This window comes from Orbicella faveolata, unplaced genomic scaffold (assembly GCF_042242905.1).
Source record: "Orbicella faveolata isolate gen_17 unplaced genomic scaffold, um_ofav_v1 contig_14, whole genome shotgun sequence".
Lineage (NCBI taxonomy): Eukaryota > Metazoa > Cnidaria > Anthozoa > Scleractinia > Merulinidae > Orbicella > Orbicella faveolata.
In genome coordinates this window covers 10,438,721-10,466,512 of record NW_028301541.1, presented here as the reverse complement: position 1 = coordinate 10,466,512, position 27,792 = coordinate 10,438,721, and the positions used below count along the sequence as shown (strand labels likewise).

The window sequence follows — 27,792 nt, the reverse complement described above, 5'->3', positions numbered from 1 at the left end:
GAGCTCTGCGATGTGCAGGAATTCCCGGATGAACGTTTACTTAGCATCCAGGCCAAAGATGGCGGACAGACGTGGGTTCCAATAATTTGTGTTTACTTGCACGCTTTTTCACGGTTAAATGGAGGACAAACGGATGTCTATTCTTATGAAATATGTTAGTGGAGAGATAAGCTTTGCTGAGTGGATTGAGGGTGGTGTGGGAGCAGGCGATGCAGAGCAAGATGACAACAGCATGCAAGTTGATAGAGACGAGGAGGAAGAAATGCAAGCACAAATGGTTGAGGCTAGCGATTCTCAAGTAAGCCCTGCTGCCAGCCAAGACAATAGTGAATCTTCTGGTAAGTATATCGACTTGTTGACAGTGTTCACTGTATGTGAGCCGCTAGACTTCCAGGCCTAGCATTTTCAAGAAATGATATGTGCACCAATGTGGTGCACATGTAGCCCCGGAGAGGGTGTGTGGTGGGGGGAGGCGGGGGGAACTCCATTACATGGGCTTTACAGGTATGGGTAGCAGGGTCCGAAATTGCGCTTTCCTGGTCACCACAATAATTATACAAACAATAACTTTGATTTTCAGCCAAGTCGATTAAAATAAAATTCAAAGCCGCCCACCAATTGGTCACTTTTTACCTTTCCGCTGCTTTCAAAGTATAAAACCGATTTTCCTGTTATTATAAATCTACCACAATGTTTCGCAGTCACAATCAGTGCGCAGCCTCGCTGTCATGTTTCTTCAGCAGTTTCCCGTAACATATGTATTGCGGGCGCAAGAGGCTGTGCATTCTTTGGTCATAAATATTTATCCAGGCGATGTGGTGTCCAAAGATGTTCTGAAATCTTTCCGTAATTTATTACAAAGTGGAGACGGAACATCCATGGAGAGATTAGTTGAAGATTTAGATATTCTCTGGGCGTCTGTCAAAGTGGTCAAAAGATGATTTCAGCACTGGTTTGATTCCTGATGACATCCATTGCAAATATTTTGCCAGCAAGAACGGAAAAATGTGCTGATATGGACGGGGAAGGAAACCATCCAATCAAAAAGTCGTCAGCTAAACGCAAGTTTCTACCCCCAATGGAAAGACGAATTTTCATGGGTGGTCTTGACAGAACGCGAAAGGAAAGATCGTTTTGACCATAGAGCAAAGAACCAAATGCCAGTTTTTCAGTCGGGTACATTTCTTCTCCAAAAGGTAGAGACAAGAAAAGGTATAAGGTTGACTTGAAAAATTTGGCAGTCACACAAAACTGCGTATATGGCCATTCGTCGTGGTTTTTCAGTGGTAGGTGTATAAATAATCAGCGTGTTTGTATTTAATCTTATTCGTTAGTGGAAAAATCGACATTGAGGCCCCAAACGCATTCTCTTCGTTCTGATTCTTAAAAGAAAAATTGGCGACCAGAATTTTCCATCTGGCTACCAAAAATTTTGGTTTGTGTTTAGCTGCGAAGGAAAAATTTTATTGACACTTTTTGGCGACCAAATTTTTCCCTATGGTGACTGAAAAAAAAAATTCAGTCGCCAGTTGGCGCCTGCCTCAAAAAGTTAATTTCGGACCCTGGGCAGTGTTAAAGAGTATGTTTTTTCCTTTTGGTGAGAAATAGGGCATTAATTTGGCTGTTTTGGTCTCAAATAGGGTATGGTTTTTGCACTCTAATCTTGAATTGGGTATGTTTTTTGAAGAAGCTACCTTTCATCATTATTGATAAGACCATCAACAAAAGTAATTCACAATGCCTTTAACAATGGTCTGAACTAGGGAACTATTTATAAGGCAGGTCTGAAACAGGTATTGATAAAAGGTCAGGTCTTAAATAGGGCATCAAATTTTTGGTCAGGTCATAAATAGGATGAAGTTTGGTCTTAAAACAGGGTAAGGGTACGGTATTGGGAAGTGGGCCCCACATCCCCACTTAATTATTCTGAGAGTATCCCTCCTGGGGCATGTAGCAGTCTAGTGTTTTTGGGAGGGTCAGGGGTAGAGGAAGTTTGGGGTTCTGCTGACAGTCTGCCTACCATTATAATTATTCTCTATTGTCTCTTTGTTAGAAATCCATGTTTTCATTTATCTTCTGTTTCTGTCTTTTTGTATCAGCAATATTTTGTCTTCGTGTACAGTACCCCTAGAGGATGGAGCAGGGAAGGGGGGGGGGGGAATGGTACTTGGAATCTCAAGTGACAGGATGACAGCACAACCTACAAAAGACAAAGCATCACACTTACATGTGATATTAAAAGTTGAAAGATGCATGTACCTTGAAATGGTATCTTTCAAAGCAGTTATCATTTAGATGCTCATCTTTACAAATACTGTTTTTAACCTGGAAAGGGCCTTCAGTTGATAATTCCAGCAAGTTAGTCAAAACTTTAAAGAAAATGAGAAAACTTTTACATTTCGTTGTCACAATCAGCATTTTTCTGTTTATTATAAATTCAACTTCTAATGCTTTGTACATTAATCAACTGGAGATGACAGTGGCTTCTGTTGAAACATGTCATAGAAACTTGAAAGTTTTGCCGTTTTCTTTAAATGCTGTTTTGTCTTTAATATCTCATGTCCTTTTTGTGTTCTTTTTAGGGACGATAACTGTTCTTGTATCAGATCCAATTTTTGCTAGACTGGCAGAAATAGGAAATGTTGACTCAGCTGAAGCAGGGACCAGCATTTCAGAAGAACAATTACCTACCACTGACAGTGATCTAAATAATGATATGTCAAACGTAGAGCCAACAAAGAAATCTCGAGCTCCTGTTAAAATGACAGATCTGTTATTGCAACGTGCAGCTGCAAAAAGTGCAAAGAAACATGGAGGCACAGGTGTTGATGAATTTATGGAGGAGATTCCAATGCAAAAGCAACGAAGGATTGCACGACGAAAACTGTTTGAATTACCACAAAGACTGAAGCAAACTATGGGTCAAGCTAACATTTTATGGGCTAGAGGAGAAATTGAACAAGCAAAGGGAATATGTATGGAGTTAATTCGCCAAGGTACAGAACAATTTGTTGTATGATTTTATTGGTTCATTCTTGTTTCTTGAAGGGGCTTAACTGAGTAGGGCAAAAAAAATTTACTCCAGTGCTTGGTGGCCAGTCACTCTGACCAACTCCCCTGAATCCTTAGTGACAGGAGCGGGGTTTTCAAGTTACATGTAGAATAAAGTAGCAGGAGGAAATTGTGAAGCAAGCAGAACACTATAATTGAGGGGCCAAGTGAGGAGAATTGAAGCGGAGCAGGGTGGGGCCTTAATACATGTAGCCCTTTTCACGGTTAATTTTGCTCATTAGGATTGCAATAAAACCTAACATGTATGTGAGGCAATTCGGGCTATTTTATAGTTTCAGCCCAAAATTGCCTCATATCCATGTTGGATTACATTATTTTGTAAATGGTAATGCAAGTGAGAAAAACTAACCGTGTGAAGAGCTATTTAGAACCCACAAAAAATCATTTTTTAATAGGCCATATTCAATATACAATATTCTTACATGGCTCCGAAGCTTTTGGGTCAAAAATGTATTAAGTTTTTAAAGTTTCTTTTGTCCCTCAATTCCCAAAAGAGACCTGGATACAAAGAAAACAACACCAAGTATAGGAGTTTGTCCCAAAAGCCTCAGAGCCATGTTAGAATATTGACAGATATATCGAACATGGCCTATTATTTGTACTCTTAAAAAAAAAAAAACGTTACATATGAATCATGGAAATAATGTAATGGACTTTCCATATATGATGAAAGGTCAGAGGCAACATCTGTTGATATCATTGCTGTGACATACATGAAGTATTAGTACAAAATCAGGTATTTACAACACTGCTTACAGGCTCTCCCAACCTTTCCTGAAGTTTTTCTCTTCCTGGCCCCTCATTTTTGTTTTGCCAGCTTGCTTGTTCAATCTTCCTCTCTGAGCGAGAACTTGCAACAGAGATCTGATACTCTTGCTCTTGGGACGGGAAGAAAATTCATCAGAGACCTTGCGAAAAGGTGGGTCATGCATTGTGTGAGGTAATTCAGCCACTATACAAATGTTAACTGGTCTCTAAATCAATTTAACAAAAAACATCTCCTTGCATATGGGTGGGTGGATGGGCTAGCTGAGCTGAAGTCAGGGGTTTGGCACACGTCGTGGCTGATTGCAGAACAGGAGTTGAGCCTTATGCACCTCCTGGTACAGAGAGAACTAACTAAGATTTGCAGTTTTCACTACCTTCCACTTCGAAGATATATTGGAGACTCAGGTGAAATGACTGTCCTGCCATGCCCAAAAATTTGATCTGGACAATACATGTATTTTTCAGTTCCTAAGTGTTCAGAACCTTTCCAGACGTTAGGAATGATGTACGAGGAACAAGGGGACCAAGACAAGGCACTCCAGGTACACTATACTTTCAATAGTCCATCTCCATTACCAGCTTCAATAAATTGTTTTTTGGCAACTTTATGAAAGCACTTGATCAACAGTCTCCACTTCCTATTATCCAGCTAAAGAACAGTGCAGGTACATGTACGCTGTACTAAAGACTAGTTACAGATCTGTGAAAGCTGTGAACATTATCAAACACTGCTAAGCAACTTATTGACAAACACTGTTTTCTTTGTCTGGTATCGGAGAATGGCATTTGCTGTCAATTGTGGGTAAAAGTACATGTACATTGTACTAATTAGTGCAATTCACCCAATTGCTGTGAAGTTGCAAAACTGTGGCTGATATGTTAATTAAAATAAATCTTTGCAGTAACTTTTTTAACTTAAAAACCCTGGTAAATATTCACTGGAGTTATGCTCAGTGAATTATTGAGTCAATGTTAATTTCTGTGTTTTCCTTTACAGTTTTTCCTCATCGCTGCTTACCTTAGCAAGTCAGGTGATGTGGAAGAATGGTTAAAGCTGGCAATGATGTCCCTTGAACAGAATAACTTTGGGCAGGCTTTAACTTGTTATAACCAAGGTAACCTAACCTAAATTGATCAAGAAGTGAAGGGCTTAGAGATTTTTTAAAACACATTTAAAAAAGCGAACAACATTTCGATGCTACACGTACCTTGGGCCATTATCAAGTGAATTCGTATAAGATGTAATAAGAATATACAAAATATGAAACAATACATAAATATTTGCAGGTCCTATGGGTATAATTCCTGAGGTAAGAAACACAGTAAGGAAAAAAAAAGGAATAAAAATGTACAAAAGTGTCACGTAAACAGGTTGGAGTGAATGGAGTCAGTTTGCGTGTTAAGAGAAGGCTTGATGACCTTTATGTACAGCATCTCGTAGACTAAGCAATAGAACTTGCTGGGCACTACATGTACATTTCCTCACAACTTCCAAAAGGTGATCAGTCTCTGTTCTGTTGTTGCCCTGCTGTATTTCAAGGTGTTTCCCAATGGCTGAATAACGATGTTCACTTATGTGTTGATGTAAGTGTTGGGTGTTGCATCACACTGTGTGATGCAAATTATGTCGGGTTCACTGCCGGACACTTGCATACTTACCGTTCACGTGGATCGAAAACTTACTAGAACTGATCAATTGACTGCTAACAAACTATATACACAAGTCTTTCAGCCAATAATTATATACCATCACAGCTAAACTGACCAATCACTTTCAATGGACCTGACTCTTATCACCATCGACTGAAACACACTATTCACTTGACTCTGAAGATGACTTCCACTTGGCTTGTCCAAATGTCGTCGGTAAAAATCGTGAGATACAGTATCACTCCAACTGTAAAAATCTGAATGGAAATAATACAATGGGATATTAAAAAAATCTCAGGACTAAAACTAATACAATGGAATATTAAAAACTGTTAACTAACTTTGATTTAAAACTATCTAAGGACGTTGTATTCACAATATTCTCAGGAAGAGAGTTCCATTCATTGATTTTTCGTGGGATGAAAGAAAATGACAGTTCTTTTCAGAACTACCCTCACCCGGACAATCACACAAGACAAACTACAATAATTTGAACAATTAAAAACTTTAAGGTTTTAGCCTTGTTGTTCACTGATGTCATTGTATGCAATTGTGCCTATAATCAGTTGAACTCCTTCTGATAATATTTCACATACATGTACATGTAGCACTGAAGCTGGACCCATCAAATGTGAACATTCTGTTGGAGAGAGCAGCCTTGTGTTATCAGATGGGAGATCTTAAGAAAGCTCTGGAATGTTATGAAGCAGCTCTTAAGGTGATATGTGCAGTCATATAGGTCTAAGTAACTGATTACTTTAAGAGAAAAACTAATTAATAAATGTAGTATTAGAAGACACTTTTTTTTTGTTGAAGTTCAAGAATTGTCTTGATTGTATTGTATGCCATCATTGACAATATTCACTGATATCCTTTACTCCCTATGAGTGCCAATTGGCACACAATGTCATGTAACTTTGTACATATTGTAGAGATTTCTATGAATTTTTGCCACAGAAATTGTCTTGTAAAGATCTACTCATTGAAGTCAAAATATTGTGACTCCCTCCTATCTAATACATAGTTGACTACCCCACCAAGTTTCCAATTTCTTTCTTTTTTTTTCTAATGCGTATGGAATGCAAGAGTTGTTGATCACATCAACCTATGCACAAAGAACTGCTAACTAAGCTATAGTTTAGGGGTATACCTAAGATATTGGAGAGTTGATACATGTTTAAAGCAACTAAAAAGTCTCTCTCAAAATGATTACCTCCTTCATAGCTGTGAATGTCAATTCTTATAAGCTGATCAATGGCTTTCAAATGGTATATTGCACACACACAGTGAGTCTTCATTTGCTGATTTGGGAAAAACTGCCGTTCGCCTTAGGGTGTAAAGGGTTAAAGGGAAAAATTATTCTTGATGTTTGACTTACATTTGACATGCATAAAATTGTAGGTTCTGAAAGTTCTGCAGTTCTGTTGAGTTTCTACTAATTTAACTCAATTTGATTACTCATTCTCATTTTCCTCAATGTGAAAGATATTGATCAGTATATTTTGTAAATGATATCAACAAATAACAAAAAAGTTTTGATGAAAAAGCGAGTTTTTGAAAGACACAACCTTTAGATAAGTCGTGACCCTCCTAAATTAAAGATGTAAAAAGTCACCAAACATGGCTAAGCCAGAAAGTAGTGATGGTGAGTCATTACACTGCAGTTTGAATTTTTTAAGGTTTTGCTCTCTCTGGCAGGTTTATAATATTTTGATGTTATTATGATTATTATTGTTAGTTTAATGTAACTCTCCTTGTTTTGTAGGCTGTGCCAGAGGATGATGGAGCTAAATATATTGATCTGTCTTGTGAGATGGCAAAGGTAAGATGCAATGCTTAACTTTTTGTACAGTAAGCAAGCAATTTTTGTTTCGCACGTGTTACTAAGTGGTGTTAAGGTTAAGTGATAAAAGGTCTTGCCCAAATGGCCAAGGCTTACAGATCTCACTCATTTGATACTTTAAAAAAAACTGTCAGAAGCAAGTTCAGGACAAAAATATTGGTTCCTCTTCACCCCTCTGTTCAGCATTGTTTGACTTTGCAAGCTGCTAAATCATTGGATGTCTGCCCATTGTCAAGTTCATAAAAATCATGTCATGTTGGGCTGGCGCTCACTGTAGACATGCTAAAGGCACAAACGTGTTCATGTTGAAATCCAAGCAAATCAATCACAAGCTATTTTACATTGTAATTGTGACCGTAGTTTGTGACGTATTATTATATCTCTCAGTTAGTACGCGCGCTGGGATCGGTCAATTTAGCGGGCCGTATTCTGCTGTAAGGCCCGCTAAACTTTGAAGCTGTTTTTGCCAAAAGTTTAGGTGAATTATCGCTAAGTGTTCTTAACTTTTTTTAGCAGGTAAAATTTGAAAACTTTCTTTTACTTCTGAAATTGCGTATTAATACCTGCTAACGACTTTTGAGAGTCACTTAACCACGATTTCAAATTGACTCGTTTTGCTAGACTACGAGTAGTCCCTCTTTCGCTTCGCGTGGCCATTTTTGTCTCGCGGTTTTCTTTCGCGTCACGCACGACGGACTAAGCGAAAAAATTTGAAAGAAATTTGAAGCCGTTCCGCGTGAATAGAAATCGTTCGCGAACCCATCAGACACACAGTAGAGATATAACAAACATCGTACTAACCTCGTCTTTTTGGTCCCTATTTGGCTCTTATTAACCAAGCAGGAGGTCTGTATGGGAGAATCTTGACCGAGGTCGGGAGTACAGACCGAACGCAATGAGGTCTGTGCACACGACCGAGGTCAAGATTCTCCCATACAGACCGACTAAGCTCTGTTAATAAGATGTTTATTATATGGCAAACAATAACAATTTAATTCGTTTAATGCAACTGGTTTGTACAAACTGACATTTTGCTTGCGAACGGCGATGAGCTGAATTTAATTCTGCGAAAGTTTGCTCGCCCCCTTTGCTTTTTTTTCTCATCAGGCTTTTTGGAACTTCCATAAATAAATATTGTTAGAAGAAAATAGTCCATGATTTTGCATTTTAGTTTGCAACATTTTCTCTGCAAAACAGTACCGGTCTATAGATGCCGGTCTACATGGGGAAATCTAGATCTCTTTCTAGATTGATTTCAGCCAATCAAATTCTCGAATTTGGTAGTTCCCAGTCCTTGTGAGACAGAGCCATATAATAATGTAAGTTACGGATTCTCGTTTTTTCCCCGTCGATTTATGGCCAGCGCGCTTCGCGCCTGGGCCATAAATTGATGGAGAAAAAACGAGAATCCGTAACTTACAGTACGGCCCTCGAACTCGGTTAGTAAGAGGTCTGTACATCAGTGTAACTTGAACACAAAAGATGAACACACAACAAAGTCGACAAATACAGTGCACAACTGTCTTGATTGCTCGAGATTTCCTCTCAATTGAAACTACATGTAATCGTATGAGAAACGGAGAATGATAAATTCATTAATTATTATGACAATAATAATGTCATCAATTAATGTGTTGGAGAATAAACAGTATCTTGACCATAAGCTGCTCTGTGATTTTTTTTAAGATACACACTTCCTGTAAGTTTAACATGAGGTGTTTCAAACCTTTTTCTTAGTTGTATCATGAAAACAATGCATTGGAGGAAGTTATTAAATTATTACAAGCTGCGTTTTCTAAATATCCAAGCGATGTTAACAACCAAGGTGAGTTGCATTTTGTACCTGTTGTTTTAGCAAGTTCTCGCCTCTCCTTTGTAGTCTGTAGGTCCAAATACAGGAACCTAGGAAAAAAAGTCGAGGAAGATGCAAACACAAGTCTTATGGCAGCAAAATATTTGCGGTTAAAAGTCGCTGAGAAAAAAAGTCGAAATAAATCAGTCTTATGGCGGCAAAATTTTGACGCTCTTTAAAGGGACCGATTCTTCTGCCATCTTCAGCCATCTTTGATAGGTTCTAAATGTTTTAGCTTGTAACATGGTCTTGGTCGATCAAAAAAAAAAGTCCTGGACTGAAACGAATAGGTTTGTCATGTTTGTTTTTAAACAAACATGACAAAAAGCGAGAGATGTTATGAGGAAATGAAGGTCCAAACAATTTAGACCATTTTTCGATGGCCAAGCTTGCCATACAACAAGATCTAGTTTCACCCAAATCTTATCTTTTAAGATCTTCATTCTTCTGAGCAGCGTTACAATTTACATTTAGACTTCAATCGTCTCTCATATGATGGCACTTTCCTTTTCTGACATCTCTCTCGTGCCACGAACATTTTCTTTATGACTGACAAGGTTAGGTGACAATTTTGTGCAAAGGACCATTTTACGGCCTGAAATGGGCTCTTTCGTTAGAAAACACAAAATTTATTATCTGTATTTTTCATGTTTTTTTTTGGCTTAAATGATCTTTGTTATGTCCTTTTAAAATAAGTCTTCAACATGTTTCTATTAAATTTATTAACCCGCGTGTAATGCATCTTGTTGCCCAGCTGTTAATATGCTTGCTGATCTCCATATGACATCCAAGGCTTATGAACCTGCATTAGAGGTAAATTATACATGGATAAGTAAATAAAATAAAATAAATATCTTTGTGTAAGTGTCAAGTGTATTTAGCACTGTTGTACTAATTGGGGACACTGTAAAATAATTTAAAAAATATTGCAAATAGAACACAGATTATTAGATTATTGGTGGGAGGCTGACCAGTTGGCTATTTACACAACGCAGTGGAGGAGTTGAACTCGGGGCTATCGAGAACAAATCCAGATAGCGGCAGGTTGAAGGATTTGAACCTTCAAATCCAGCGCCCTAAACCACTTGGCCAAGCCCCCTCCACACGATAAAATCTGTGAAAATCCAATGTAACAAACGCAGTGAAACGCTTGGATAACGGAGTACCAAGTAACTAGGAAAATGCATTCATATATATCAAGGGTTTGTTTTCTCGTGCAGTGATTAATCAATGCTTCACATGTACCTTCAAAGCCTCCGTACCTATTCTACTGATAGCAGTTAATGTTTAACATTTTGATTTATTTTTTCTGTTTCAGATGATTTCAAAATATTGTGATATTAAGAAGGAAACGATAGAAGAATTTCCTGGGGAATCGCCTTTAACATCGTTCACGCAACTACAGAGTCTAGGTCAGGAGACAAACACAGCCACTTCTCCTCAGGAAGGCAGTGTTGAAACTACAGTCAAGTGGATTGTACCTGAAGACCTTCCGATTGATCTTCGTGTTAAAATTGCCGTGTGCCTTATTCATGTTAGGCAGTTACACTCAGTTAAGGTAACTATGGAAAAGTTCTTACAGTTTTGCTTTCATATCAAGGCCCTGGGCTATCCACACTACGCTGGAGAATTTGAAAACGGAGCTTTATTTCTCCGGTTAACGTTAGGCCTTCCGTCCACACTGTACTAATCTGCCACGAAAACGGAGATTTTCGAAAACTCTCTTCAAATCGGAGGAATTTGAAAACGCCAGCTCCGCGTCTTAGTGTGGACGGAAAACGTTTTGAAAATGATGACGTGAAGATAATTGTGATATTCCCCTGACCGAGTTTTCCTCAAACACAAATGCAAAATGACAGGTGATTGGTGCGTGTTCAAATTTCTCCGACGTAGTGTGGACAGAAAACATTTGATGCTTTTACAAGATTATTCAATTCAAGATTATATTACTTCCCTTTAAGGCTCTTCATCAACAATCTCCAGTCTACATTCAAGATCTAGTAACGTACTACCAACCTTCCAGAATCCTCCGATCATCACACTTATTACTTCTTAACCCCACGAATTTTCACCTGAAGACGTATGGTTCTCGAGCTTTTGCTGTTTCCGCTCCTGAACTCTGGAACAGTCTACCTGTTTCTATCCGCTCATGTGACAATCTAAGTTCTTTTAAATCCAAACTCAAAACTCGTCTTTTTAAGAAAACTTATTATTCTTAGCGATTTTTACTTTTTATTACTTTCTTAAATACACATTTTTAATTATTAAGATTAGTACAGCTCATTTTGGCGAATTGTACAGCGCCTAGAACAGGCATGGATAGGCGCTATATAAATATTTATTATTATTATTATTATTATTATTATTATTATTATTATTATTATTATTATTATTAAAGATTCGCACAGCTATTGATGATATTGAAGCTGGTTTCGTCATTGGCTCCGGGCAACAAATTATTATTATTATTATTATTCATAGTGAAACCTTTCTGTTCAAATTCCGCCGGCGTAGTGTAGAGGGAGATTCGCATTTACAACGTTTTGTAATTGGATACCTACGCCATTTGCACGTCAATTACGCGCGCGTTAATGACTTCCTTCTTAATGTTTCCTACACTTTTTAAAACTCATGGAAAGCGCTTCTGAATTTTTTGCTCAAAAAAAGGCTTTAAATTTCAAATTAGTAATTGGACCTTGTGTCTTACAATTACTCCCTGTGTTGTTCTCCACTCGTTCCAATTACTATGTTACTTATTATTTATTTTTTCCTCTAAAATTGCTCAAAAATTAACCCTATCAATAGTGCTCCAATATGGGCCTAAAAAGGCTTGTTCAATAATGTCTTTTTCGTGTTGTTATCTAAGAAAAATTCGAGCTCGATTCCTTAATTTGATCTCTTCAAAAACTCAAATGTAGCTAAACACAAGCATCGCATCAATTAGACCATAAGAGTGCTTCTTTACATTTGATTAGTGTCCTAAAGGCCTTTTTTAATTAACCTTACCGAATTTCTGGAAACTGTTGAACACACAGTGACTTTCTTAACTGTATAAGAATACTATAGGTAAAGTGGATAAAGTCTTTACGAGTCAAGTGGCCAGGAGTATTTCTACTCCCCCTTGGATGGGATGCTAGTCTTTCGAAGGGTTACCCCAGCACTAAATTTGTCGGTACCTACCCATTTATACACCTGAGTGGGGAGAGACGCTGTGAGAGTAAAGTGTTTTGCCCAAAACACAACACAATGTCCCCGGCCAGGGCTCGAACCCGAACCGCTCGATCAGGAGATGAGCGCACCAACCATGAGGCCACCGCACGTTCCACAACCATACCTGTCAGTTATGATTATTACATTTTTGTTTATACCACAATGGCTGTTACTTGTATTCTACCAGGAAATTCTTGCTCCACTTTTCTTGGAGTCAGTGGAGGCAGTTGGCGACTTGTATATTGATGTTGGTGAAGCTTATGCAGAGAATGGTGAGTGTAGTGTCTGTATAAAACATAACACGAGTCGCAGGTTTTTGAGTAGGACTGGGAGAAACAAGTTTTGTCCTAGAATTCAGTCACAAGGCTGTGATCTAAAAAAAACTACGAGGAGCTTAAGGTTCCTAACCATGAAATCCTGGGTGCCCTGTACTTCAGCTTATGTAAATAAAATAAGTTAGTTTTTCCAGTCGCCTGAAGGCAAACGTTCCTGTGGCACCCGCACGCTTCTAGAACACAGCCCTGACTCGGCATATTTTGGGTTATTTATTCTGTTTTTTTTTTCTGAGTAACTGCAATCGTAGGTCACGCCGAATTTGCTAATTCGTACTTTCAGTATTCAAATTGACTCTGAGCTGCCCCTCTCTCTTTGTTTTAGTTCGAGCTAGCGAAAGCGTCCAGGACTGACGAGGACGACCTTAGGCGTTCACCTTCGAATCGCGTAATTCAGCTCGTCCCCATTCCCACTCGCTCGAGCTTAGGTATAGAAAGAAAAGGAAGACTGTTCTCAGTCTATGATCCAAAGGTCAGTGGGCAGCTCGCGGTAAACTTTGGACTGATGTGGTGGTCTTGTTAACGAACCCATGTTAAAAAACGACTATCAAGTGTGGTTGAGAAAAGAGCTGTAGTGAAATTATACCAAGGTTGTACATTTTCAGGTGGCAGGGTGATCTTTTTGTTCGCACGTTGGATTTAAGATGTAGCAGTTTTGGCAACACAGCTTCTTGTTTCATGTAATAGAAACTGAAAAGCTGCGGGAGCCAATTGTGCTCGAGTGCGATTTCACCTTTTTGCCTTGACTTTTTTGTGTGTATAGGTGACTGGGAACAGGCTTTGCCAATCTTTGATATGCTTGTTAAAACGGAAAAGTACTGCATGGTGAGTGAGGAATTATTTGTCTTTCTTTCTGTTTTTTTTTTTTAACGTAAATACGTGGACTAGTTTACTAATTGAACCGATTTTTACAATGGTCTCTTTCAGAGAAATAACATCGTAAAAGGTTCAAAACTCATCTGGTTTCCCTGCAAAGTTTTATTATTTTATGACGTCATTTCCTTGGTCTATAATTGTGAAGACCATAGAAAATTGTGGTCAATTTGATTTTTGTGGTAAATATCAAAAATTCACCGGCCAGTAGAGGAAAAATCAGTATGAAATCGCACGCCCTTGAAACAGACCGTTCTGGTCGAACTGAACAGACCGTTCTGGTTGAAACAGACCGTTACCTCGAAAAAATTGATTTGGCCTCAAATGTCGCAATTGATATTTCAAAAGTCGACGGTTTCAGTGTATTGGAAATCACCAGAATTTCTCAAGTTTTCGAAAGCTGTCCTGGGTTGCGTTACAGGGATCGTTACCTGTTAATGCGTTACAGACTACCACAGCTCTTGTAAGGTAATGGTTGTAGCGTCGCACTCACTCCAGATCCAGGGCAGTGTCTGTCACTGCCCGGTTAACTAAGGCCGCGCTCAGAGACATGCAAGTTGTCATAGTTTAACTACTAAGAACAAGGTCGGTCACTGATGTCATGGCAAGACCTGTCTAGGGGTGGGAAGGGCTTGGTATAAATTTGGTTTCGTAGTGGGAAGTGGTATTTAGCAGCGGTAAGTGTGGAGAACAGTACCGCGTTAGAAATGTCGCGAAAAATGCTCATCATTACTCTCAATTTACCCACTAAGCTACGAGCTACGGACGAAAGCGTTCTTGATGTTGTATGTAAAATTCTGTTAAAAAAACTGAAAGGAATGAAAACAAAAAAATACTGGTTGAAAAATACCAGAGAAAGATCAACATATACCAGAGTTGGTAGAAATCATGTCCATACTATTTCAGAACTAAAATTACAGGTAAGGGTTTTAGTCTGAAGTATTCTCTGTTTCCAATGTTTACTTTCAGTAAATCAAGAAATGTATATGCAAAGAATCTTTCTAAAGACTCCAATTGTGAATTATTTTGATTTTTTTCAAAAAACTTTTTTCCCGTAATTTGAGTTGCCAAACTCAGGGTGTGGCTTATCTGCGAGTCTGGCTTATCCGCCGGTGTTTACGGTAATAGACCATTTTACAGTTGTCTGTTCAGTGACCTGGCCTTTGAATGGCAACGAGGCTGGAGGTGACCTTGTTTTGATAAAGACCTCACTGCTTTTGTTGTGTAAATCAAGTTGTTCTTATGCTAACTAGTTGGCATTTACATGAGAAAAGCAGGGAGGTCTGTATCAAAGCAAGGCCATCTCCAGCCTCGCTTGCAGTCACAGGCTGGGTAACTAAGCACACAACTGTAAAATGGCCAATTAAAGGAAATCATAGCGGAGAATATTTCACCTGTGGCAGTAGCTACTCTCAGAGATCCACCTTTGGATTTTGTATAGATTTTTAATTGTTTTAAACACCTTTAGGCTGCTGCAGTATGGCTAAAGAAGGGGGAATGTCTGAACTCGCTCGGCAGACTAGAAGAAGCTGCATCAGCATACGCACGAGTGGTCAACTTAGCTCCAAATCATCTGGATGCACGGCTTTTCCTGGCTTCTCTTCATCAACAGCTTGGGAGACCTAACCAGGCTCTGGATGTGTTATCCGGTAAGTCGTAAGCCATCGGTGCAAAGGAAACGAAGAACAGATTATAAAATGTTAGAGCGGTTTTCAATTAAGTGTCGAAAATAATCAGAAAATTACTTTGGTTTTGGTGTTGGTGTTACTTCGGTTTGAGATTGGTTTAGTAGTCTGATTGGTAAGTAATTGGTTTTGGGTTTACGACACTCACTTGAAAACGGTTCTACAAGCTTTTTAATTGCATTTGAGGCTGGTTTTCTCAAGCGACGGAGTCGTGGTTGGAGTCGTAATCAGAAGCACAGAGCGATACGATCCGATGAAAATCAAAGTGACGGAGTCGGAAGCAGAACACTGATTCCGCTTTGACTCCGCCGCTTATAATAAAGTGATAACTTACTTTTTCGATTTTCGATTTCACTAGGTTGTAAGCACTCTTATGACTCAGACTTCTTTGACTCAGTCGCTGGTGAAAACCCGCTTCAGCTTTTGTACACGCGGTAAAATAATCGCGTTACTGTAACCAACTAACAAGACCCTGGATGTGTTATCAGGTGCGTGAACTAACTCAGAGCTGAGCAAACAATGAAAGGTAAATAAACAAATGAAGACAATGTTGTCTGCTCTGAGTAATTTATCAATTTCGTTGTGCTCGGTTCTATGAACATGACATTGAAACCATTCAACAACGCTCTTGACGTGTTATCTGGTTGCAACGAGCTCCGGAGCTTCGGAAAGGAGACAAAAAACAATATATGAATGGAATTACGATAATGTTGTGGACGTTCTCATAAACTGGTCAGTTCATTTCAATGGTCTTATTTAAGTAAAGTCTGGCCTTTAACTTCTTGAGCCTAGGCTCGCTTTGTTTCTCACGAACACGTCATTTTGGAAAAGACGAAATTATTGTCTTCCGTCGGAGAGTAGCGTAATTACCAGACTCACAGTTTGATGTTTGTTCCGACCTTCTTTTATACATTACCCACGGGAGTTAGTTCAGCATTATTAACGTCTGTCATAGTTACTGCCATATGTATAGGGTCGAGTTGTCTAATAGTTGACTATTATTGAAGTATCCTTCTATTGAAGACGTTTCGTCAGAGCTTGTTCTATTCTTTGTATATTGGCGACATGCTAGATCCCAGAGGTATAGAGGGCGCTGTCGATTCCACCGAGGAAGAAGTTGCCATGGATACAAGCTCCGTGCAATCAGAGGGGTCTGAAAGGGAGTCCGCGGTACAGCCACAGGTTGGTCAGTCAACATTGCTGTCATCCTTAATTTTTGTTTCAGTAGGATCACTAGAATTTAAACATTTGAGTCGGCTGTGATTAGATGGATTGTGGTAGAATCGGCCAGCCGCTTACGTTAGCATGCTATGACAGGGTCAATGATAGGCCACGTTCGATATATCGATATTCTAACATGGTTCCGAGGCTTTCAGGACAAACCTCTATGTTTGGTGTTGTTTTCTTTGAATCCAAGTAACTTTTGGGAATTGAGGGACAAAAGAAACTTAAAAAATTTGTAATTTTAACCCGAAAACCTCGGAGCCATGTTAGAATTTTGATTTATCGAACGTGGCCTATTTGTAACCACTGAATTACAAAGAGTGATCGATGAGTAGTTTCTCCTTACAATATCAGTATACTATCGAGCTGTCAGGTTATGAGAATAAAGGAAATCATCACTATTGAGATGTCTATTCAATATACCCCCGAATACTCTGAAGAAACACTGAAACAAACTTATTTCAGTTCGTTGGATTGAATAACACTTTATAACCGAGTAATAAAGTGTTGGTAGTTTCACTTGGGTGACAAAATCATTTGCATTTTTACCATTTCATTGCTTGTTATATGTGATTGGATTCATGAGACTCGGCTCCAGTTGCCGGAAATTATGTATTCCTTGTAGGCGTGGTTGGTTCAATCGAAGTTCGCTGTTCTGGTGAACAAGTTTGGTCAACGTGAGGAGAAATGAGCACACTAAATAGGTCATTTTCGAGTTGCCTTTGGAGTCTTCGCGCGAAACCATTCATATGGAAATGTTTTCCACCTACAGGTCCATTTTCATGCAAATCAAACTCATTTTCATCTGAAAGTTTTTGCACGAAGACTCGTTTTGAAACAGAGACAAAAGACAACTTGGAAATGGCTTATTAAAGAAACTTTGTCAAAATCACTTTCCAGAGGAAACACAGATATAACAGATATAAACAACGATTGTTATGATCGAGAAAGATTAAAGGTGCTACGTCACGGTTAGGCTCGATTACCAGCCGCTGTTCGGGAAAGGAGCCCGCGCTCCTCCCCCGAACTCACGGCTGGACTCGTGGACGTGGCATTGTTAATTTCAACCAATAAGAAATCTGCCTGCCTGAATCGAGCAGGCTGCATAAATTAGTCGCAGTAGCAAAGAAGTTGTGCGATATAAAGTGCGATCGCATTAGTGGGACATTTAACCAAATGCCGTGTCAACTGATGAAATCTTGCCTGATCTAAACCATAGTGGCATATACACACGCAAAATAGTCAGCAGACTAGAATCTGTTTTTGAATTATGTGGAGCCAGAATGTCAGATAACGAACAAAGTCAACGAAGAGAGGGATAAACGCAAACATCGATCTCAAGAAACAAAGCACTCAGTCAAATTGATGTGTACGGTGGTCGTCTTGACGGGAAGCGACACCAGTCTCTGGCGAAGCCACTCAAAAATAAATTTTTAAATGAGCCAAAGCAAACCGAACTAGCAAAACATAAACATGGTGTCAACACCATACACACCATACGACTTATGTGTGACCTTTGACATGACAGTTGCTACACCATAGTCGAACAGCTCTGCTCTACTTTTTTTTTAGTCTTCTATAAAACACAGCATGTTATGCCCTTCCGCAACAATAATGTGAAACAAAATAGGTCGGAAGGCCAAAATTAAATAAAGAAGTGGTAAAAACGCCACAAATTTTACGAGCCGTAGGCGTCATGTGGGCCTGCTTATGATTGTCATCGGATGACATTTTCGGCCATCTGAAGCGCCGCAAGAATTTAATTATGAATTTACGTCACAGACATGCTTTGCCGCTCATGCGTCCAGCCGTCTCTTCTCGGGGAGGAACGTAGACCGGACTCGAGAAAGCGGCGGAAATCGAGCCTACGTCACGGTTTGCGCATCTTGAAAAGCTTAGCCTAAATCTTTCAAGTTCGCCGTTTGTAATCCGTGTTAATCTTCTCCATCCTTAACCATCCTTGTTTCTTTATGGTTTACTTTTATATCTTTGGTGTTTTTTTATCTTTGTAAACTATTATTTTCAGGTTTCCTTCAATTTGAAGCTCATCGAAAGTTCATTACTAACCGTAGACTTGGGGGAAAAAAATGGCGAAGTAAAGGTTTTTGAAGATGATCTGTGTGGAATAAATTCGCACCATTACACTTGAATTATACTGTATATATTTTATTTTTCATTTGGCAGGATTTTCGACTACTCTTCCACAAATGTGCGTTGTTGCACTCACAGAATCGCATCGATGAATTTCTCGAAGCTGGAATTGAGATGTTCAGGCTGTTTTTTATTGATGTGTATTACGTTAAAGATCTGGCAGGTTTGTGTAGCGATACTCTTTCACACATTCTTTAGTTCCTTTGCTGTAGAAAAATTATATTAAAATGCGGTACAAATTGAAAAACAAAATAATGATACTGTTATTCAACACTTAAATCTAGTTAAGGTAATTCATAAAACGCATAGTTTCCAACGGATGTCTTCAAAATATTTGTTTTTCTGTAAAGAGACCGGAGCAAAAGATTTGTGAAATACCTCTTAGGGACTGAACATCTTAATCTAAACTTGCCTCGTTCCTAGACCTCGATATTTCGCCTCGGACATTCGATTTCGGCTCACGTGGTCCCGGGCGCTCGTCTCGGATACCTCACTGAATCAATTGACAGTGAAAGCCTGGGAGAAGGTCTTGCGGGAACTAAAATCTGAATGTCAAAATGGAAATGAAGGTATAAGCGAAAATTTCGATAGCGTTTCGATATCTTCATGGCATACTACTGGGAATAATATGTAATGAAATAACGATTATTATTAAAAGACTGGGCCTGGATAATGCATAATTTCATTGGCTAAGCCATCATAGGTTTACCATGCTCTACAAATATGGTAAGCGTACCCGTGATGAATTTTTTGTTTACCTTTTTTATTTTATTTTTACTTTATTTTAGTTTTCTATATTTTGGAGACGTTTTTAGTAAAAAAAATTATTCCACTCGCGTTTGTCGGATATGAAATGATTATAGCCAACTCGACTCTACCCGCCTTGTTGGCTATCCACCATCAAATATCCAACACGCGCTCGTGCAATAATTGTTAAACAGAGCATAGTATATGAGCGCGCGTACGTAAGGAATTTTCTTAATTTTACACGTGTTGAGGTGCTGTTTTTCTCATTGGTTGAAATCAGCACAAACAACTCCAGTTTTATATAACAAACATCTTTTCAACGCTAATGTTGTCATTGGCTTGGTACAAGTTAACTTTATGTTTAACCATTACTCATGTTAACTTGGCAGTCATGCTACAATAACATTGTTTATTTTTTGTTGCTCATATTTATTCTTCAGTCTGTTTGTCAATTATCTTATAGGACAGAAAAAAAACCATTTTCGTTGTAGGTTATAACGATCACGAGAAAGTGATATTGTTAGAAAAAGGAAATGGACGGTGAGTAACTTTCTGTTGTTTATTTTCAGACATAGCCCTGAAATCAACTAGATTCAAAAAAGAAATGAAACAAAAAGAAGCCTCGGAGCAGGAAGACCCACGCTCAAGAGCAAGTAGGTCATTGCAGCTGTTTGATTTTGTGACTGCTAACTCTTATGTGACTTTTTGCACTTAAATATCTCGTAGACCTTGTCACGCAATGCTTATCTCCGAGCACTAGGACGTCACGCGCGGTTTCGTTCTCTTGAGAAAAGTTCCCTGACGAGTTAAGGAATGTGTGCCACAGGAAAAGAGTGTTTAATTTCTCCGTAAGCAAGCGAAAAGCAGTATATAGACTAACACATGGCCAGGCACACCGCTTGGTTTTTACCTCAGGAAACCGCGTGAAAACACTGCTCGTTTAGCCCAAAAGTACTCGTAAGTGTTTCTCATTGTAAGGCTTTGTTACTGCTTGGATCTGTACAATGCTATGAATAATTTTAAGTGGTGAGATGAAGTGGTGCTTTTTTATTATCATTATTATTATTATATCATTATCATTTGATTATCAGTCATTGTCATTGTCATTATCATTGTCAGCCTTGTCATTGTCATTGCCATTATCATTGTCATTGTCATTATCATTATCATTGTCAGCCATTGTTATTGTCATTGTCATTATCATTGTCAGCCAATGCCATTGCCACTGTCATTGCCATTGTCATTGTCATTATCATTGTCATTATCATTATCATTGTCAGCCATTGTTATTGTCATTGTCATTATCATTGTCAGCCATTGCCATTGCCATTGTCTTTGTCATTGTCATTGTCATTATCATTGTCATTGTTATTTTTGTTTTGTTTCTCCAGGTATCGCCGCGGCCAGCAGTAGTGGTGATACTGGTCTTAGAATCGAGGAATGGTGGGAGATGTTTAAAAATGTAGGTGAAAAAATGACAGAGCGAACGAACGAACGAAGGGATGATAGAAAGGACCAACCAACGAGCAAACGAACGGACGAACGAACGAACGGACGGACGAACGAACAGGCAACGAATGAGCGAACGAACGAACAGGCAACAAACGAGCGAACGAAAGAAGGGATGAACGGATGCACGGACGGACAGACGGATGGATGGACGGAAGGCAGCAGGAAAACATAAAAAGCAAAATAATAATTGAAGAAAAGAAAACCCAATGGGAAGATCCGCAAGATTTAAAGAAATGATTGCTTTTGTGAATGATTAATGTTTGAGCGATTGACGTAAAATACTGAAATCCGATTGCTTTCTATTTTCAATTTTTGTGACTTAATTTTCCCCGTTTGTTCCCATCGAATAGTGTCTTGTCCTTTTGTCACAGGGTAAAAATTTAGAAGAGACTGAAAGTGGTACTTTTGCTTGAACTCCAGCCTGTCTTTCTTGTAGGTTGTGACAAACCTAAGTCGTATAAAGCGTCATTCTGAAGCCCAACACTTGATGTTGTGTGCGCTCTCTTCAGACCGCTTTTCTGACTCCTACCAGACAGAACTTGTTTTCATGAGTATTGTGGCAATGTATCTTAACAGAGAGTATAAAATAGCCTTCGACGCCACGAAAATACTCATCGCAAGAGACAGACAAAACCCGGTCTTGTGGAATATGTTGTCCAGAATAACCGCCAAGTCAGGCGATTCAAGACATACGAGATACATTTTACGACTCCTGATTAAACATCCGGATGAGTTCCCATTAGTGATGTACAGCGGTCACAATGCTCTCGTCAGTGGTAGCTACAGATTTGCAATAGGTTAGTGTTACCGTTTTACAGAATGATATTATAATTTATGACAAAATACTGTGGCTTTACACTTACTACGTTAGAGGTCCACGTTAGCTTGAGTTCAAAGTCGATTCAAATCAACAATTAGAGCTGATTAGATTACGAGCTCGAGATTTCTATGAAGTGATAGTTGATAGAAATCTCGATCTCATAATCTAATAGCTGTTATTACAGTTGAGTCTACGGTCAAATATTCTTTTGTTTTAAAAGGCATGCAAACGAGACGAAATTATAGTCAATACAATGCAGAATTGACCCTTTCGCCTCGTTTGTGTGTCAAGCCACTGATAACTGCAATAACAGCTATTGTTGTGGTAGAATTTTGACTTCATTTCTTTCAAACAACAATTTCCAATTATTTTTCAACATATGCAGTTTTTAAGTTCACGCCTCTGCAACTCCGAACCTGGATTGAATTATTGTTTTAATCTTGCAACTGATTACATGCGCAGATCAGTTCATTGAAACACTCAGAGGGTTAGTTATAGTTGCACGACGGTCAATTTCCTGAGTGTTCTTGTTCTTGAGTTTTGAATTATGCAGTGTTATTTCTAAATCGTCCTAGAAACATCAGGGTAACCAGAAAATGTTTCCGATTTTTTAGGCGACCCCAAGCCACGGCACACTAATGACCGATAGTGTACGAGTAATGACGAGTGGCTCATCCAATCAGACTGCAGCGTTTGCATTAGTATACTAGTAGAATTCTACTAATTTGATTTAGTATCAGCCTGAAACGAGTTCCTGTTATAACTAAATGTTGTTCGGGTCTTTTGCACGTGAATGTCCTGGGTTCCAATCCAGTTGTTGTTTTATTTTGTATTTGTGTCAGTTTGTTTTTACTATTTCCGTAGGCTTTCTTTGAAACTAGTAGATAATTATGGATTCTTTTTCGTTTATCTTCAGGTGAATACGTTCGAGCGTTCCGCCAAAAACCAGACGATCCTTTTATCACACTATGTTTAGGCCTGCAGTACATCCACTTAGCTTGTCAGCGGTTTCCTCGGAAGAGGCATTCATGTGTTGTACAAGTACGTAGTGATGCTTGAATAAATTCAAAAACAAAAAAATCTAATTCATGCTTCTTGATTATCTCTTACAATCAAATGATCTTTTTCCGTAGGGAATCGTCTTTTTATTTCAATATCTTGGTTTACGTGGTGAATGCCAGGAGGCATTTTATAACATTGGACGCGCCTTCCATCAATTGGGTTAGTTTGTCACTGTTTAGCCATCTAACTTGCCTTGAGGCAGAGTCAGTCTTTACCTTCCTCCATTTCTATTCTAGGGCTCCTTCAATTCGCCATTCACTATTATAACAAAGCGTTAGAACTTCCTTTACACGAGGCTTCAAAAACTGGCGGAGAAAAAACTGCCAAGGTAAATATCATATCCGTATTAGTATCATTCTACTTGCGTTTTATCACGAATGCTGTTCTCTGATTGGCTGCGTTACTCACTCTCTATTCTGTTGTAGATGGCGAGTAGCCGAGCAATAGCACCGCTTCTTTGCGTTTTCGAAAAGTCTGTGAAGAGGATTTAGATAAAGTTTTGATCGACTAGTAGATTTGTATTAAAACAATTAGATTATTCGCTCTCGAATTGTGTAATAACAGGAGCCATAATCGGGGACGGAGACCGTAAGCGCGCGCCATTTCAAGTATTGGGGTTGTCCCCATGATATGGGACAATAATTCTATTTTTAGAACAAATTGCGCCATCACCTGCGGCACACGCGCGTGCATGCTGCGAGGATTTTTGCGGATGTCGCGCGGGGGAAATGGCGTCCGAAATTCCCGAAATTTTTCATGTTTTTGGCCCACAACTCAACGCGTTTACGTCTGTTGGAATTTTGCTTAAGTATTTTCGTCGTAAGCTGCTCCAGTTTGAGTGAAGTAAGACAGTGTCGAATTTAGGTATGTTCCGCTCTAAGCTTATATATATCACTGACCAAATTGTGTTCCGACGGATGCTTCTTTTACATGAGCTGTACATTACTCCACTTTAAATTTCACATATGTTGAAGGTTAACAGCTTTTCCATTACACAGCAAAAAACTAGCTAGATATATTTAGATATAGCAGAGCTTCAGGACTTCATAGTTTCCTAGCTCCTCTTGCCACACGCTTGCAAGGAATTTGTCAGTCTATCGCGACCGAAAAGTAAAACAAAATAATTGCTAATTTGAGTTTCGCTTGAATTGTAAGCAGCGCTTGATGTTTCATCAAGGCTTAATAACTTTACGTCCGTAGATACTGCTCAGTTTTATTCGTGCAAAAATCCAGTAAATTCTCTGTTGTCGATAAATGAGAGCGCCCGCCGATGCGTGTTTTGTGCAGCCAGTAAACATGACAAATTGCACCGAAGTTCCATCGCACTTTCGTGTGAGAGCGTACATCGAACTCAAACAATAGCTCTATAGTTTTTAAATGTGTTTAAGACTGATAAATGTTTGAGAACATATTTAGCTTAGCTGAAAATATGTGAATAAAGCAGAAATAATCACCAAAGTTACGATTACGCTTTCTTTAATCAACTTGGAATAATGATTTTGATTTTGTTGATCGAGTTATCAAAACTCCTTGTCTATTTTCATTTTTGCAGTGTAAAACTTCACTATGCTTATGTTGAAGAAACACACATGATGTTAGTAGCCTTTTTTGCGTTCGTGAAATTTGTTGCAGCATCTCAGCACAAAAGATAACGAAAGAAATCTTTGTCAAGATTTGTTGACAATTGAAAACACCGACTCGGACTTGAAAGTGCACGAGCTGCACTATGCAAATGAGCTAATTGTACGCGTCAGACTTTCCTTTCACTGAACTTTTGCAAACTCACCAAACAAGCAGAAACAATAAGAAACCATCAAAACAGGTTTTGGTTATGATTAACCATTGTCTGAGAAACTCACAAATTAACTCGATACCAGAGTAGAGAGTTTTCTTGCTATATTCTTAAGTCAGAACAAACGTAAAAACATACCCGTAAGCTTACAACTAGCGTGAGCAGATCTTATTATTCATTTCCAGCGCGAGATTAAAGTCTTGTTTTCTACCCTGAAAAACCCACCTTTTCCGTTAGTTCTGAGCATAAAACTACATATAAGTGCCTTGGTTCGTATTCCCTGCCTTATTCCCTGCCATCGCTGTGAAAAATACGCAAGAGAATCTCTCAACTCTCACCATTTGATCACGCAACGTGACAACATCCACGCGAGAGCCCCCGACATGTGCGTGAATCCGCGCGGATATATGACGTCAGGATGGCGCAATTTGTTCTAAAAATAGAAAAATTGTCCCATATCATAGGTGCGCGCGGATCCCAAGACTTACGGTCTCCGTCCCCGATTATGGCTCCTGGTAATAATAATGATAATGATAATGATAATGATAATGATAATGATAATAATAAAATATTTATGCAAGATGACCATTATATTTACCCTGTGATCAACCATGGTTTAGGTCGCTAACCAGGATATGCGTGATAAGTGACGAGGGCGCAGTTGTCGTCAGCTAGAACGATATGAAAATTGATAGTCCATAATTGTTAACTGCTTTTGGGAAGAACGCTGAGAACTCTTAAATGGCGGCAACAGAAAATTGGCAAATAAGCTTTAGCGTTGTATTACGTCCAAGCTCTTTGTAGTTCTAAATGAAACTCATCATCGTTTGGAAAGCCTGTGTTTAACGACTAAGACGTATAAAACGACCGAGACGAATAATACGTCTGGAACAAATGAAACAGCTTAACCATCAGACGACCTAATGGAGGACGCGCAAAACAGACGACGTTATCGCCCTTCTTCACACTGCTTTAGTTAAGGAGGCACAAAATCGCCAGGGGAATCGTGGAAATAAGCTCTCTGTTTATGAATTTTCTTATAATAAGGGTGAAAAAATTCATAATTATACAAACATTTTAGCTATCTGCACTTAACATAATTGTTGAATTGCATTATAATAGGACATGAAAATTGTCATGGCGGCTGCTGTGAATGTTACTCTCTGTCTGCTGTGTACCTGCTTTGCCAGAACAGTTAGTAACAATATGGCACTAGTCCCGTTTTTACTAGCTTTTTTCGTTCTATTCAGTTTTCAGAGAAGCACGATCTTCACAGGGAGGCAGCTTTCAACTTATCTTTAATTTACCGAGCAAGTGGAAACGAAGTCGTGGCTAAAGAACTTTTGCTTAAGCACTGTTGGATATGACACGTTGTTCATGCGTTTTCACCGTATCAGCAGTAAATACTGAAGCAAGTAGAGTAGTACTGTACCTGTTGTATATATTGTACATGGCTCATAAAAATTATGTATTATTTATAATAATAAAGTCTATTTAGTTTACGGTGTTTGTTTCTCACTGTTTTCTTGTTCCAAACTCAGTAGGTCGTACTTTATACAACTAATGCTCTTTGGCGATTATAATAATAATAATAATAATAATAATAATAATAATAATAATAATAATAATAATAATAATAATAACAATAATGATTTAATGATAACAAGAACTTTATTGAAATCTCCTCAGAAAACCTATTTACAAATCTTCACACATTCCACTATAATAATAAAAATAATGATAATGATAATAATAATAATAATAATAATAATAATAATAATAATAATAATAAATAAAGTAGTAGTTTCTTCATGTCTCTTAACATCATAAATTTGGTTGGTTAAGAATGGAAACAGATTGGACACGAATATTGTGAATAGTGGGCGGCTTTTTACTCTCCCATCAAGTAAGGCGCCCGGAGGCGATGCATGTGGTCGCGTGATGATGCACGTAATGGTATAAGCTGATGTCAAGCGTTTGGAATGCTGACTCAGCTGATGTACCAGATGTCTCGTCCTTATTCTGATGTCCACATGCAAGTGCTTGTAAACTACTGATGTAGAAATAGAGATGCATGTTAATTTAATGCATGTCATTCAGGCTAACCTTGGCTATTCGCCAGTTTTCAGTGTTCACCATAAAAAGGTAAAAGCATTGTTTGAATACGATAAGGATTATAAAGGTGTTCCCTAGGAAACTGCCTCAGCCAAACCAGAACTGAAGCCGGTTTAGAAAACAAAATGATTGAGGATTTCATTGTCAGCTGAAACACAAATGCGGAATAAAATAACTGATATTGAATCGAAGTCCGCATTGTTGAATAAATATAAATCTCTTCACTCGAATTCTTCTAAGAGGACAAAGAGCAATTTGTTTTCATATTCATCAGCTTTAGAGGAGATGGAATTAAAGAAAAAAAGTCGTCAAAATGTATTCTTTCCAGAGAGTATAAAGGTAAGAGAGTTAATTCCCCACATTGGCCTTATTGACAGGTAATCCATCTTGATCTATTTTTAGATCACTCCTAGTGTCGGAAATGCTAGGAAGGTATAAAAAAAAGCCAATCCCGTGACTGCCCAAGCGACTTGAAGTGCATTTTTCAGCCCTTGCGAAGACAACGCTCGTGGAAGTATTGTACGCGGAGGGACTGGGCCCTATGTCAAAAAAGTAACGAGAGAGATGAGGCGACTAACTTCTCTTACCTTTTATCCTCTCTTGGTGATTCCTACCGTGGTAGGAAGCCAAATGCGGAGAAAAACCACGTTTCTCAGATCATTCTTTTTGTAGTCTCTTTACAATAAGCAATTTTGTTGGTTCATAGAGCGGATGCCATTTCAAATTGAAAAAAGGAAAATGTTTTCCCCCTTAGCATAGAGGTGTTACGGATTTTGATGCTGCTTTCGAACTGTGATGACATTAGGGAATCAATCAATTAATCAACACTTTATTATACAAGCTGCGCATAAGAACTAAGTAAGTTCGATCAAAATACGAACGTGTATCCAACCAATACAAAATTCTACTTAAAAGTGGATTTTAGCTAAGCTCAGTGATCAGGTGAATAATTTAAAAGCGTCAATCGTTAAAAGTTATACTGAAAGTTATTATTTGAACTATAATTGAACCTATTATAACATGATGCAACCTTAGATTAACACGAAAAACTGAAACAGATTTACATCGGCAACATTATATTACA

General features: G+C 38.6%; 1 protein-coding gene across 2 annotated transcripts; it reads left to right on the top strand.

The window, feature by feature from the left end:
* Window positions 1-2: 2 nt before the first annotated feature.
* On the top strand, window positions 3-26,100 carry LOC110041362 (general transcription factor 3C polypeptide 3-like). Of its 2 annotated transcripts, XM_020746638.2 has the most exons (21): window positions 3-338; window positions 2,583-2,996; window positions 4,306-4,382; window positions 4,838-4,955; window positions 6,099-6,208; window positions 7,256-7,312; window positions 9,071-9,158; window positions 9,940-9,998; window positions 10,504-10,743; window positions 12,583-12,667; window positions 13,491-13,552; window positions 15,069-15,249; window positions 16,358-16,467; window positions 18,694-18,823; window positions 19,977-20,060; window positions 20,799-20,869; window positions 21,356-21,716; window positions 22,656-22,780; window positions 22,873-22,960; window positions 23,038-23,129; window positions 25,844-26,100. In XM_020746638.2, exons 1-21 carry the CDS (start codon window positions 119-121, stop codon window positions 25,958-25,960), a joined length of 2,889 nt encoding a protein of 962 aa, XP_020602297.2. In that variant the 5' UTR covers window positions 3-118; the 3' UTR covers window positions 25,961-26,100. The 2 variants fall into 2 exon arrangements, with proteins under 2 accessions (XP_020602297.2, XP_089142690.1); XM_089286564.1 differs by lacking the exon at window positions 23,038-23,129.
* Window positions 26,101-27,792: the final 1,692 nt, after the last annotated feature.